The 14404-nt window shown below is 46.3% G+C and overlaps 1 protein-coding gene across 5 annotated transcripts in view; it reads right to left on the bottom strand.

The window, feature by feature from the left end:
• ppfia2 (PTPRF interacting protein alpha 2) overlaps positions 1-14404 on the bottom strand; it is a 126596-nt gene that overhangs the window by 70880 nt on the left and 41312 nt on the right. The window contains exon 1 of one of the 5 annotated variants that reach the window (XM_030113213.1): positions 11269-11474. The exons of the other annotated variants lie outside the window; for them this stretch is intronic. Within the exon in view, the coding sequence (XP_029969073.1) occupies positions 11269-11349 (81 nt within the window). The 5' untranslated portion in view covers positions 11350-11474. Of the gene's footprint in view, positions 1-11268; positions 11475-14404 lie in introns of those variants that run through there. 5 annotated transcript variants of the gene reach the window in all.

Consider the following 14404-nt stretch of genomic DNA (forward strand, 5'->3'; position numbering starts at 1 on the left):
GCGTCTTTTTAATAATGCGCGTCAGCTTTTCCCTCTTGCACTGTAATTTATTTTTAAAATCCCATGAAAGATTTGGACGTTGAAGCTGACACCAGCCTCTGAGGATGTCAGCTTTAGGAGAGGGAGAGAGAGAAAACAAAGTGTGTTTTGGGTGTTTTTGCTTCACAGCATCAACCAGAGAAGTCGTGAAAGAGCAGCTGGCGGCTGACGGCCGTGTTTATGTGAGTTAGACGAGTCTTACATAAGAGAATAAACTTTTAGGGACTTCATTTCTGCTTTTTCTTATTGCAAATCTTAACCTAGTGATTTGAAAGCAGAGGAGAAAATGTCCTAAATGTGCTAATGGCAGCTTCACACTGCAGAGCATGCCACGCTGCATGGTGCAACTCTGGAAAAACGGTGATTTCTTCGTGGAAAGTGCTGATTCAGCCTGTTTAGGATGATTTAGTATGTCATTGGACATTGGATATGTCCATTAAGGGGTTATTATTGATGAAGAACGCAACATTTTAATGTCACTTTTGCCCATTTTCCTTCAACGCAGCAGTTTGAGAAGCTTTTCAGGTGGTTCTCCCTCCTCTGCTGAGAGCCACGAGGCCCGGTCAGAGCCACGCCATGCCGGGCTCGCTGTCAGCTCGCATTAACACAGATCGCAGATCGGGCGCCGCTCGCCGCTCTGCTGTGTGTCCATATCAGGCAGGAAGCTTCTCCTGCACGAGGAGGCTCTTCAGCTTCGTGTTTTTTAGGGTTTCTTCATGAACTGCTTCCTCGAATCACAGAATTATTCCCCGATCAGGCCCTTTTGATGAACCTTTTCATTGAACAGAAACCACAGAGCGTGAGCTCTGAAGGCTGTGCGAACAAGAACAAGAGACACTCGAGCCGACACTTCCCATCGAGTGCTGCGGCAAACAGCCCCAAGACAGTCGACACAGCTCGTCTCATCTGAACAGCCTCAAGTGCCAAAAAACAAGCGGTGGAGGAGCTCAGTAGCTGCAGCCTGCAGCATGTAATCAGCCTCTCAGTGCAGAAGCAGACACTTGTGCTTCACAATCAGTGTCTGCGACCGGCCACAGTAAGCTAAAGGATCAGAAGATCGAGTGAACCCACATATTCACCTTCTGAAGGGGGGAAAAAAAGCAACGAAAACCAGCCGCAACTCCTCCGTTCTGACCTGCAAATGACCTGAAGTGTTGCCGTCACATGCTGGATCTGAACGTATGTCACCTTCAGCTCAGACTGCGAGATGAAAGCTGGATCACGCAGAGAAACCCACATGCGAGCAGAAAGCAGCTGCAAACTCCACTCAGAAAAGCCTGGAGTTGAACCCAGGAGGTCTTAAGCAAAGTCTGCACAGGATTCGAACCGTGGATTTACTCAGAGTGAGTTGAGACTGCTTTCAACATGTTGCACTGAAAAAACAGAAAGAGCCACACATTTCCAGCTGTAGCTCAACATGTGTAAACTAAATCTCCTGTAAGTACAGATCTGCACAGCAGCATCATTAGCATATCATTTGCAGGCGCGGGGGTCGGCCCGCGCCGCAGCCCGCCCACAGCTTCTGCAAATACATGTGCAAAAGCCGGGAGGCAAGAGAGCACAGCCCGGTCTTTCATTAACATCATTAGGAAAAGCTCCAACCACTCAAAAACCGTCCCGATCGTTCCGAGCAACAGGAAAAAGAAAAAAGAAAGAAAAAAAAAAACCTGTCCGATCTGCCCATGATATTTCCATGTTAATTGTTGGCTCCCGCAGCTCCGCGGTGCCCCTTCACACCGGCTGAGACATCAGACGCTGTCATTAAAAACCCTCTCAGCACAAGACCTTTTCTCTTTCAGTGAAAAAAATCCAAAAAGTCTGCGGAGAAAGAGGAGAAGCCGCCGCAGCAGGGGAGGACGTTGCTTCAGCCGCACCGGAGATCTCAGACAATTAAGTTCTCCGAGCGCCGACGCTCGCCGTCGGCCTCCGGCAGAAAAAAACCCGAGGAGCCGAGGCGATGCTTCCTCAGCGGGGGGAGTCTGTGCTCCTGCGGCTGGATGAGCCCGGGCACTTCATTTCCACGTGAGCCTGCCAGCGGATCTATTGATTCTGCATGATGGGAGGGAGGCGGGAATGCAAACACAGAAACTGCCTCTGCATGTGCATTAAAAACCGCAACATTCTGCCTGAGACACGGATCGGGACGAGCGTTTCGCCACAAACTTTACAGGGCCAGATGGACTCAATCAATCCCCCTCATTCACTTACATATGTTAGCATTCACAGCCTAATGCTGTTAGACTGCAGCAGAAACACAGCCACAAAAACCAAATCCCATTACCCCACGTTGACTTTGTTACGGACACCAGAACAGCCGCACGCCGCCCGACGTCCCCTCTTCAAGACAGGTTTAACTCTCTTTGGAGCGCCGCGCTAATTCCGGACGCCGTCTCTCGTTTGTCTATCGACTTGCGGGAAAAACGCGTTTCAATCTGCGCTAAAGGTCACCGGGCCTAATAGAATCTGGAGGGGGAGAGCGTGAAGACAGCAGGCGGCCGATTCTCCCAGATCCTGATTGAAGAGAGCTTCGTTCCAGGCTCACGGAAATAGATCGCACGGGTTTTACTAAGAACAGCAGCATGTGCAAAAACAGAGCTTTCAAAAAAATCAGTGCCTGTTCTGCACATGCTCAGTAGTAAAACGAGTGTCGTGACTCCCGGTCCAGATTCAGTCCATATAAACGCTGCATTCCTAATTTCAGTTTTCTTTTTTCTTGCTCCTGCCAGCCTAAATTACTGAATATTTGTGAAACACATTAAAAAAAAAACGATTCTCATTGACCAACATTATAAGGGGCCAATCCACTTTTGGAGCCCGTTAACTATAACGTTGTTAGCCGTATAGCCTGGGATTGCCATAATAAGTCTGCACATGCTGATAAAGCTCCACACGCAGCAGGAAGAGCAGCAAATGGACAGTGAGCGCTGAGGTAATTGAATGCAGCAGAGGTTTTATTGCCGCTGTATTATTCACAAAGGCCACTGCATCCCCGATCGCCTCTGTGAACAAACGCACTGGAAACACGCACGACGCTGCAGAGAAACAGGCCGTTTGAAAGGTGTTTCAGGGAGTCAATTGAAACAGCAGAATCAGAGCGGATCGTTTCACCGCTCAACCCGGGGACCGAGCGGCTGAAACACACGCACGTGTAATCAGAGGAGACACAGAGGGAGGCGTCGGGCGAAGAGGCCGAGACGGAGAGTTAATGATGGGATGTAGGACATCCACCGCTGCTGCCATTACCGGACACACTGGAGCTATAAAATTAAACAGCCATGGAGGAGCAGCTTATAGGGAGACCATTACAGCTTCCGCAGCGAGGGAATGTCGTTTTGTCTCCGGATACTGAGGGGGAAAACGAAGCCGCTCGGCGTCTCCGACGGAAAACACGGCCATCTTTTCACTGAGTCAACAAAGCTCTGCTGCTCATCCTACAAATGCATGTTCTTTACAAACATGAACCCCTAAAAAGGGGAAAGAAATGAGCTTTCCATTGGCATAGGATGTCTGTATCATCGCCGTGCATCCTGGATGTCCGGTCGCTCGGGGAATAAGCTTTGAATCACGGACAGAAGACGTATCGTCGATGTCTGAATGAGTCTCTGGTGAGACGATCAATGACGGTTTTATCACCAGTCATCATTCACCTTTCAAGTATCTCTCTTTTTTGGAGCCGTTGTTTTGCGAGTTGCTAAAAGGTCACGGGAAACCTCTGAGCCCCGTCTGCTGTGACACAAAGCTCGGCTCCGATCCAAAAGGCCTGACGCCTCGTGATGGACGATCAGATGGAAAACAGTCCCGCCGTTCTGCGCTTCTGCTTTGATATCGCGCGGCAGACGAAGCGCTCAGATCAATTCGCAGATTTGTATTCTGTCAAGCCGCACGGTGAAACTGTCTACCTTTAAACTCCGCATTGTCAGACACGAGAGCTCGGACTGATGCAAGCGGCCGGGCACAAAGGGTTACGCCATAATTGCATCAATGATGAGAGGCTGATGCTGCAGTGGAGCCTATTGAAGTGAGTGGTTTGGCCTCTGCGTGCACCGCACTCCACTCTCTCACCGAGTGTGTGTGTGTGTGTGTGTGTGTGTGTGGAAGTGTGTGAAGGTGCCAGCTGTATCTTTATGGGTGTGAAACTACAACCAATAACTGAATGAACAGAAGAGATGGCCACTAAAGGTATGGAACTATGCAAAATAATGGAAATTCCTCACCTTTACCGCATTAAATTGCGTTAATTTTGATGATACATTTCTGACAAACCAAAATGTCTTTTATTGATTCTATATATGATGATAAATACATATATGATGGTATCCACTTAATATAGTTATCCATTTTTTTAAAGGTTAACCTATTTCCTTCAAAGCTACTCATAGCTGTCAAGACGAGTGTGTGATATCTGCATAATGTTTCTTAATAAAAATGTAGATTATTAGCAGACTTATCATTTAATTGAACAGATGACTGAGAACTTTCTGTTTTCATCATGCCAAGCTACAATATGAGGACAATAAACTAAACAGATGGCTGAATTTACACAACAGATTAGAAGTCGTTGTGCTACTCTGGCTTTATAATGATAATAATGCAAGACTTAAAAAAAAAAAAAAAACAGTTTCGCCTCGTTATATCTAGTGGCTCCTTCAAGTAAATTTAGATTCTGTTTACACGATATTTTCTAGTGAAAACGCAAAACTTTCATTGCGCTTTGCCGGTCTGAAGCCACTGAAAACACAAAATAGATTTAAAAAAACAGGGAAAATGCAACTTTTAATCATTGCTACTTTGCATATGCACCACAGTCAGGGTCAATAGTTGTAAATAAATAATTGTAATCACAATCCAAAGAGATCGTCTGTCCATGCTCGCCTATTGTTAATGTTATTGCCGTGTTCTTCTTGTGTGTGGTTTCATTCCAAAAACAAAACAACAGCGCTGACTTGTGGCCTGGCATGCTAATGACATCTTTTTCATAACTTTGCCGTGTAAATGTGAACGTGTCCTGAAGCAGAAATGCAAAATCGGTGAAATGTTGCAGCGTAAACAACGCCTCAGTTCACTAAGATTCCCCAACCGCTGGTCATTTTAATTTCAACGTGGAAAAAAAAACCTTCTGTAACACCTAGCCACTCGGAGCCACCAGTGGGTCACAGCAGCACACACTCTTCAAGCTTCCTCGCACAAACACACAACCGAGCGTCCCGGTGCACAGGGGCCTCTTGCTTTCGAAAGCTCACTCATCCTTTTAATCGGTGTGGAATCCATCAAAGTGGGTCAAACTCCCTTCCCCATCTGCCCGGGCCAGATTTTAAATGCACGAGGGCTGATTAAAAAAAAAAAAAAAAAAAAAAAGACCAAGAAAATAGGGCAAACGCCTGCGACACACTCACTGTACGTGTTACTCCGGGGACCGGCTGGGGGGGAAACCGATACCGTCGGGGCAGGGAGGGGGAGGGGGAGGGCACGGTGGGGGTGTCCGGGGGGGGGGGGGCACGCAATTACCGTGTGCCGGTGTAACGAACAGAAAGGTCAAGCGCTTCGACTTCAATCTGCTGGCCGTGCGTCAGTTCGTCATGTTTGTGCTAATTTGCATTGGTCACCTTTTTCTGTTGCTTCAACGCTCCGTGAACACATGACCTGGGGGGGGCAGGAGGAGGGGGGGGACAGCTGGGAGGATAAGCTCGCTCTCACAGCTGGGCTTTATTACTGAGAGACTGTGTGTGTGTATGTGTGTGTGTGTGTGTGTGTGTGTGTGTGGATGATGGCACTTGTTTGCTTGGGTTTTCCTCCCATAATCACCGCGGCTGCATCGGCACACTTCAAAAATGCCCAAAGATGCACAGAGTCCTGGAAATGCTCTCACAGAGATCAACCCGCCCCCCTCCGCCATCACATGACCAGCCTGTCATGTGATGGCGCCACACGTGACGGGATGGAGACACGCTGCTCGAATGGGGATTTCCATGACAATTACAGTTGTTTACACCGAGCCTCAACAGACATTGACCTTTTATGTGATTTTTTTAGGCTTCCATCTAGCGATTTCTGCTGAATTTCCTTGAATTCATCAAACTTTTTTTCAGTTTAAACAGCTAAAATCATTGAAAATTACATTTTTTTTATGAATACATCTGAATTAAACCAAAATGCTCCCTGTACAAAGTATTAATATTTGCCCTACAAATGTCTCTCACGGTGACAACGATTAGAACAAAGCGTCTTTCTGAAACGAAGCTCCAGACGCAGCTCAAACAGCCACTGAGCAGCGACGAGAATCAGCTGGCCGCACGGTTCGCACTTCGTCCTCGCGCTTCCCCTCCCCTCTCTCGGCCGCTTCGCGGTCATCAGGTGTAAGCTGCTCCGCCATTTGTCCGTCTCACACCGTCGGCTCAAGTGAGAGAGAGAAAAAAAAAATCATGCTTCGTCTTCTTCATCACACAGATAATGGGAAAAAAATGAAGTACTCGTATGTCGTGGGTTGAATGGTTTGTAATGTAGCTGTGATGTTTTTACCCCTTTTTTCACAGAAAAATCACATTTTCTATATTTTTTCTACAAAATAACAGTTTCTTCAGTACCTTTCAAAACAGCTCAAGGTTAAAAAAGTTATTATTATTCATAACTGCAGCCCAACAATAAACTAAATACTATTTATGAGTCCAGTGAGGATCAGTCTCACTGTCATTCTCTTCAGAAAAAATGGCAAAAAAAACGCAAAACCTTCTTATTTTTGATGCTATAAATAAAAAAAAAAAAATCTTTTCCTTTTCGCTTGTAAAAGGTGAATAAATTCATTTTCAGTTGAGAGGTTGTCTGATACAGTTCAAGGTCAAACACACAATGAAAGACAGGGTAAGAAAATTCAACTGCAGTCCAGGAGGAAATAAACGCAAAGAAAGAGAAGAAATAATCAAATGTCAGATAACGAGAGTATTTGCCGCTCTAACATGCAGAATTATCACGTTAGTATTGGAAATAATGTGTTTTTCTAGATGTTTTAGATGTTTAGATGTGCAAATGATTTTAAATTGGATTTGCTATATTTTAACAAGGGATGGAGAGTGTTGTGTCGCTGAATGGATGTGGTGTGTGGATGGTGTGGATGGTTGGGTTTGACCCAACGGGGGACAGGGGTTGGAAATTAGCCATGGTTGCAATCCTGTGTTTTGTAAAGTCTGTGCACAACATTGTACACTTGCTTTAATTTCAAACTGCATTGTCCCCTTTACAAATAAATGAAATACAAATACAAATGTTTTCAACTTAAAATCCTTCATAAACATTCCAGTTTTCAAGTGTCACTGTATTCTTTACTTCCAAATCTGCCAGTCGTACACCTAAAATATTCTATAAATAATTGTAAAAAGAGAGAAAAGTGAAGGTAAAACAAATGTTCGGTTTCTTTCATGATCAAAAAGAAAGGAAATATTAGATTTCCTTCATGTCAGTTGTAGATTTTCTTTCTGAAATTGGTCAATGTCAAACAGAACAGCAGACTCAATTCAGATTTGTCACAAACTTTTAAAATAGATGCAAAGGAAGACTGTGTGTCTGCTGGGAGTCCAGTGCAAGTCGGAGCGGGCCGAGAGCTAAAAATAAAGACAAAGGTGTCGACTTGTCAGTCAAACTGCTGTCTGGTGTGACCGGAAGGGTCATCCTGACTCTCTAGAGGTCAAGACGTCTGATTTGCACGGCGCCGTGTCAGTAAAGCTCAATACGCATTATGCAATGGGAAATAATCAAAGTTAAACGTGTCCATCTGGCCGTCGTCTCGCACACAAACCCAAACCATGAACAGAAAGACTCCTGGAGGCGTAACCCTCCCGAACGCCGGATTGCTGCAGACCAGAGGAGAGGATTACTCTCTGAAGGAGGCGGAAGAAGTAGTTTATTTCTCCCGAAAAGCCAAATGGCTTTCAAAACTTTCCCCTTCTGACCGTGTTCAGCTGCCTCTCCTCCAGGAGCCTTCACTGCTGGAGGTGTCGCCTACATGGGGAAACGAGGCTGTTCGGACACAGAGAGGCTTTCATGGCACAAACTCAGCCGGATAATCACACACAGCGCTCATTTAAAAAAACCAAGGACAAGTAGTGGGCAGCAATTAAGGATCATTTTTCAGGTAGCTCAACCCTGGAGTCGGGTTCGATGAATATTAAACACAAGGACACGGGCAGAAAGAACAAACCAGGCTTGAGATTAATTTAAAGGAACATTTCTTTAAAAAAGCTACGTTTGAGTTTGGAGAGCGAACGAGAAAAGTCGCAGAGGGATCCGAATCACAGCGCAGCGTCGTTTCGCTAACAGACTTTCATCAGACGTTCAGCAGAAACGACGACGTTAACACGAGCGCTTCCGGCTGTAACAACCGCTCGCCGTGCGTCCCGACGCGACCGCCGGCCTTCGCAGAGCGGAATGGACGTCGTGCCGTTTGCTCCGGGCGAGAGGAGTCGTGCCACTTCAAAGGACAACTCCCGGCTGAGGCTCGGCTGTGAAGCGGCTAATGCGGCCCCGGCGGGTCCAGAGCGCTGCCAGCCGGACGCTTCCCGCCGGACGGATTTCAATGAATGTCACTCCGGCTACGGCGAACTCGCACACAAACACACAGGCCGCCGTCGCCACCGCCGCCGCTCCTCCTTTCACCTCAAGTCACGGGATGAAGCACGATATTCAAGGAGAGTTGCTGTTAAACATAACGTGCTTCATGCTCCTGATGTCCTTTGCTATTTTTGTAGCTTCTGTACAAACTCAGACTTGTACTTTGGGAATTTTTACTTCCAAATAACTCAAATTTAGAAGAGGAGCAGTTTGGTGACTTGCTGTTTTCAGAACTTCTTACTTTCACTTTATGCGTTTGTGTTTCTGATTTCTGGAGGTATGAAGCGATTCAGGCGGCACCATATTGGAAAAACACTTGTACGTTCAAACAGCGCTACTATGCATCTCCTTCAGACTCCGTCTAAATGACAATATTTCATTTTTGCTTCAGAAAAGCTTTGCATTTATACCACAACGTTTTGAAAACAATGTCCACTGCAGTGCAGTTTTCAAGTATGTCCTGCAGTATTGCTGCACAGGCACTGTAGCAGTGGAGGAGTGTTTTTAAAAAGTTTCGTTTCCAGTGACTCCGACTGACGTCGTCGTGTAAACAGACCCCAAAACGCCGCTAAAGCTGAAACCATTAGCTTCTGAGGCATTTCTTCGCCTGTAATTAACCACAAACAACACGTCGGGACAGAACTTCATTCTCCCCACGTCGAAACGCCATTAAGCAAATCTGGGCGCACGTGTGGACGCCGAGCGGCGCTCCCAAACCGAGGCTCCACGTGAGCAGAGCCTGGAGGTGAATACTAAAGGGAGGCGAATAACTTCATCACCCTGATGGAGTGGCTCAGGCTTCATAAGGAACCTACTTTGCAAGTTAATTCAATTTGCCCCCGCCGATTTATAATTGCAAATAAGAAAAGGGCAATCGGATGAAATGAATGTCATTAGTAGTTGGTAAACAACGTGAGAGGACTTGTGTTCAACTCCTGACAAAGTCCTGTTCGGGATCATTGGAGTCACGCGCGTTTCCACCGAAACCAGCATGAAATATTACATTTACAGCGTAACCAAATGCATCTCAGCTGACTGAGGGTGACGGCAGGGCGCACACCGGACACACCGCCAGGGAAAACAGCCACCAATTCACCTCCAGTGCATGTTTCTGGACCAGAAAGAAGACAGAAAACCTGCAAACTCACAAAGCAAAAAACGCCCCCAAGCAGAACTCCTCTGCAGTGAGGTGAAGGCGCTAATCACTGCTCCACATATATCACATCAAAGACAGCAGGGAAATGAGTTATGAGATGCTTAACAGAGGCTTTCCCGACAATTTATTATTATGGGGATTTCCTGAGCCTATAATCTGAAAGCAAGAGTACCTTTGATTTTGCAATATCAGAAGAGCCTCTCTGAGTGAGCGTGGCCCCCGGGGAGCCTTTCCCCGCTAATGATTTGACATGAAAAGGCAGAGAGAGGTTATATTGCCCCTGACAGGCGAGGATGAGGCGATGTCTTCAAAACGTGAAGGTCAACCAATAAAAAGGTGATGATAGTGTGCTTAAAAATTAAAAAAAAAAAAAAAAAAAAAAAACAGGCAAAATCTATCAAATTCAATCTGGGCTGGGAGTCACGGAGGAAAACACTGTTCTTACTGTCCGGTGTCTACTGAGCATGTGCAGAAGAATTACTTCCTGATGCAGTGGTGCACGTGTGCATTTCAGTCTGGAGCGTTTCCAAAAAGTGTTGTTTCCGCCCGTCGTCGTGTAAACGAACCCCCGAAACGCAACGAAACTTCAGCATTTTCTCTTCTGGAGCGGCCCTGCAGCTCCAGAAGCGAAGCGCTCTGCTCTCAGCTGCAGAAGCAGCAGCTGCCGAGGAAAACATGCTGACTGCACCTGGATGGGAACATTTCAACCCGCCACCGCCTCCCCTCTCAGGCTCTCAGACCGGAGCCGCTGCGGAGAAGGATGCAATCTCACGCGCTCAAACGTCTCTTTCCCTTCTTCCACCCACCCACTGCAAAACAGAAAGTACTGGCTCGGTTACAACCGGAGCATGCTCTCAATCAATATCCACTGACACGGCTTCATTGCCATGCATGAGCTGCAGGCGCAGCTGAATTATGCACAGGATGTGTTACAGTAATCATTGCGGGACACATGTGTCCCTTTTTTTTTTCTCCTTTGAAACAAGTCAGAGCAATATTCAAAGACATATACATACATCCACACAGGAAGGGGTGAGAAACTAATGAATGATTAAACATTTTCATTCCAAAGCGTGAATCTGCTTTCAGATGTTTTATTTAATAAGTAGAAGCTGATTTTTTTTTTTAATTTACATATTATTCTAGTTCTATTTATCACCAGTTCCATATGGAATTCAAAAAGCACTTCTGAATTCACTCTTCCTTCGACTCAGAAGGCACGAGAGTGTATTTCTGGCCACATCTCTTAAAGCGCAACGAATCCCAGGAGGATTTCTGGGTTATTATCCGGGAGTTTGAGGGACTCAGGTAGGAAACACCCAGCTGCCTCCGCTCCGCAGACATCCACGCACACTGTGCCACAATCAAAACCGCACAGCAGCGTTTAATTAATGAGGAGAAAAAGTTCAGCATTGGCAACACCTGCAAGGAAATGCGCATCTGGACGAGGACGCGTAAAAACGCAGCAGACTTGCCTGGAAGGTGTAAAACCGGGTCCCGTTCGGCGGATGCACCTTCGGGGAGTTGGTCCCCGTGCTCATGTCTGAGAAAATCATAATCCCTTTGAGGGGCAAGCAATCCAGAACTGATCCGTCAGTCGAGCGTGTGGATTTCTCATGAAAGATCCGAGGCGAGGACTCGGATCAGCGGCTGACCCGACGCCGCGCTCCCGGCATCACAAGGCGGATAAAAAAAAAAAATCAACAACAAAAAGCCACCAAAACCGAGGCTTTGTTCTCTGCACTCGCATGCAGATAAATGTAGTCGTGTCCCCCCTATTTTTTTTTCCCCCACTCAGCGGTGTGAAAGGAGAATCCTTAAACCCAGCGGATCCATGGTCTCTGGACGCCCGCAGCGCGCAGCTCTGCCAGCGGCTCGGATGGATCCGTCTGCGCACGGATTAACATCCTCCCTCCTCCTCCTCCTCCTCCTCCACCAATGATCAGGCAGAGCATCACAGCCCCGCTCAGCCAACAACACGCTGGGTGCCCAAACAGGCAGCAGAGAAACACGCTCACTGTTTGGGCTGCAAAAATAACCAGAAAAGCGTCTATTTATTGATTATAGGAGGAGAGCTGTTCATACGTGTGCGTAACAATCACTGTTTATGTAATGGCATCTTTAGTGCCGTCTAGAATATATCTGTGTATCAATGCGTGTTTTAATTCACACTTGCGTAATAGATTTGGGATGGAATACGTTTAATCTGTGCGTTCTGGGATTTGTGCGCTTCTGAAAGGTAACTGTGAGAATCAGCGCTGATTGTGCTGTTGAGATTTTTTTGTTTTTTGCAGACTTTCAATAAAGACCTGTAAATGTCTCTTTTGATTTCTTTTTCGTTGGATTTTTCCACGTGAGTATGTAAAACGCTTTTTGCACTGCCCAAATAATGGATCCTTAATTAGTGCTAAAAACAGGTTTCCAATTCTAAAAGCTAATTAACAGACATCATTCAAAATGCAATTTCGATCGATTGCGACCATTTCATGTTAATTTGTACTGAGAAAATGCGGACCGACTGAAGTGTGTTTGCGCAAATATCTGATCCATTATTTGTGTGCATTCGGTAAATCACGCAAATTGCACAAAAGCCAGTTAAACACATAAGTCTGACTATCATGAGCCTGGAAGTCAACCTCCTGGGGCAAAGAAAGCCCTATTTTCCTTCTCCTCTTCTTTCTTTATAATTGATTAACCATGTAAGAAATCAATTAAAAGCCTTCATAAACATTTTGATTAAAAAAAAATACTTTAACTAGAAATCTTCACAAATCTTGTTTCATTTTGCTCATTTTTTCAGGGTTAGATGTCACATCTGAGCCGTCGGCCTCGTCCAGGGATGAAACCGATCGGAGTCGCTGAATGAGCGTCTCCTCTGTTGAAGAGAAGCGCTTCACCTTCACAAGGACCCGGCAACACTTCACAAAGCGCCTTAACAGCGGCTCCAGCTCGCGTTCATCGGGCCCGGTCAACCGAAGCGCTCGCATGATCTCAGCACGCTCCGTGGACGTGCATGAGCGAAAAGCATGAGAAGCATCGCTTTTGAGTTTTTGTTTCAGAAAAGTGTCGCGTTTAGACAAACAGTATTCTGAAAACGACGTGAGGAATGCTGAAACTGATTAACAGCAGTGATCACGCCAGGCCACAGGGAGGCGCTGTTGGTTGGGTTTGTATTGAAAGTCCAGTTTTCCCTGTTTCCATGGAGACGGAGTTCGATCATTTTCAAAAAGTTTGTACTTTCAGTGGCTCTAACCACACACAGACGCACAAAAGAATAACGAAAGCGCTGTGGCGTAGCGCTGGACCCTCGTACAGGATCCTAGTAAATCAGCTCCAACCGTTTTCATATGATTCTCTTCCACAAACGACCCTGAAAATGGAAAACTCCCCGGCCTTCCCTCCGGTCAGCGGCCATTATCGAGCCGTCTCCCGAACATTTCCACTGCTTCTTTCCAGCTCTCGCCTCAGAAACACGTCTCCAGAGCCGCCATGCAGCTGGAATGTATTGATTTCTTTTTCTCGTTTGAACCACTTAAAAAAGAATGAAACAGCTCCACTTCAAAACTACTTGATTGACTCCATTCAGCTTTTGTCTGCAAATTTCATTCAAAGAAAAGCACTTCCACGTTGAAAGCTTTCTGACCAGGAGTCTCCATTTTTCATCCAATTTGCTCTCATCGAGTGGCCTTTTCATGAGACTGATCCACATTTACTCAATGGTTTTAATCCAATTCTCTTTCCCAGCGACCCAAAGACATCTCCAGATAAACACTGGTCTGGACGTCAGCTCTGGGGTTCTGAGAAGTGGACTGGATCCTAAATCGAACGTGGTTTTGAGGACCCGAGGACAGAGGAGGTGCATGATGGGAGCACAGAGGAAGAGCAGCTCCAGATGGTTGCAAAAGAGAAGCTTCTGATTGGCTAATAAAACAATCAGAAGCACCCAAGGTACTGCTTCAGAGGAATGAAAGAGCGCAGATAAGCAGACCTCGCTGTAACCCTTCTCCTCACAACATGGAACTTTGCTTCAAACGGCAACGTTTCGCCTGTCTTCTGACCTTTGAGGCGGGCGGATGTGCAGGGTCTCTAGCCGTCAGGGGCGACCACTAAGCCCTCAGCGGACGCTGACGCGGCTGTACAGATGTGCAGTGGGCGGGGCTTCCTGCCTCCGACAGCCCATTGGATGGAGGCTCTCAATCCTCTCGGCGTTTTCTCTCACTCTGTCTTTGTCAGGCGTCGCAGATATGAAACGCACATTAAACCAAAGGCTGGCTTCAGAACGATTTCTTGAAAAAAAAAAAAAAAAAAAAAGACTAAACCTGAGCGTGTGTGTTTATTTGCATCTGGTCATGTCCCCTCAAATGCACATCCCTCCTTCCATCCAAATCCTTTAAGAAGAAAAACACACAGTCTCCTTTCATCAATCAAAGAGTTCAAACAAATTGATTTTTCCCTTTGAAAGGCCGTGTTTGAGCAGTCTGCAGGCCTAATCTCTGGGAGCAGCTCGAGCCTTTGACACTTACATCAGATAGCAGAGGCGATGATAAATCTGGATACGGGAGGCGTCTGTGGAAGTCCTGCTCAGCAAAGATTATATGCATTTAGGGGGTG

Source organism: Salarias fasciatus, chromosome 17 (assembly GCF_902148845.1).
Source record: "Salarias fasciatus chromosome 17, fSalaFa1.1, whole genome shotgun sequence".
Classification (NCBI taxonomy): Eukaryota; Metazoa; Chordata; class Actinopteri; order Blenniiformes; family Blenniidae; genus Salarias; species Salarias fasciatus.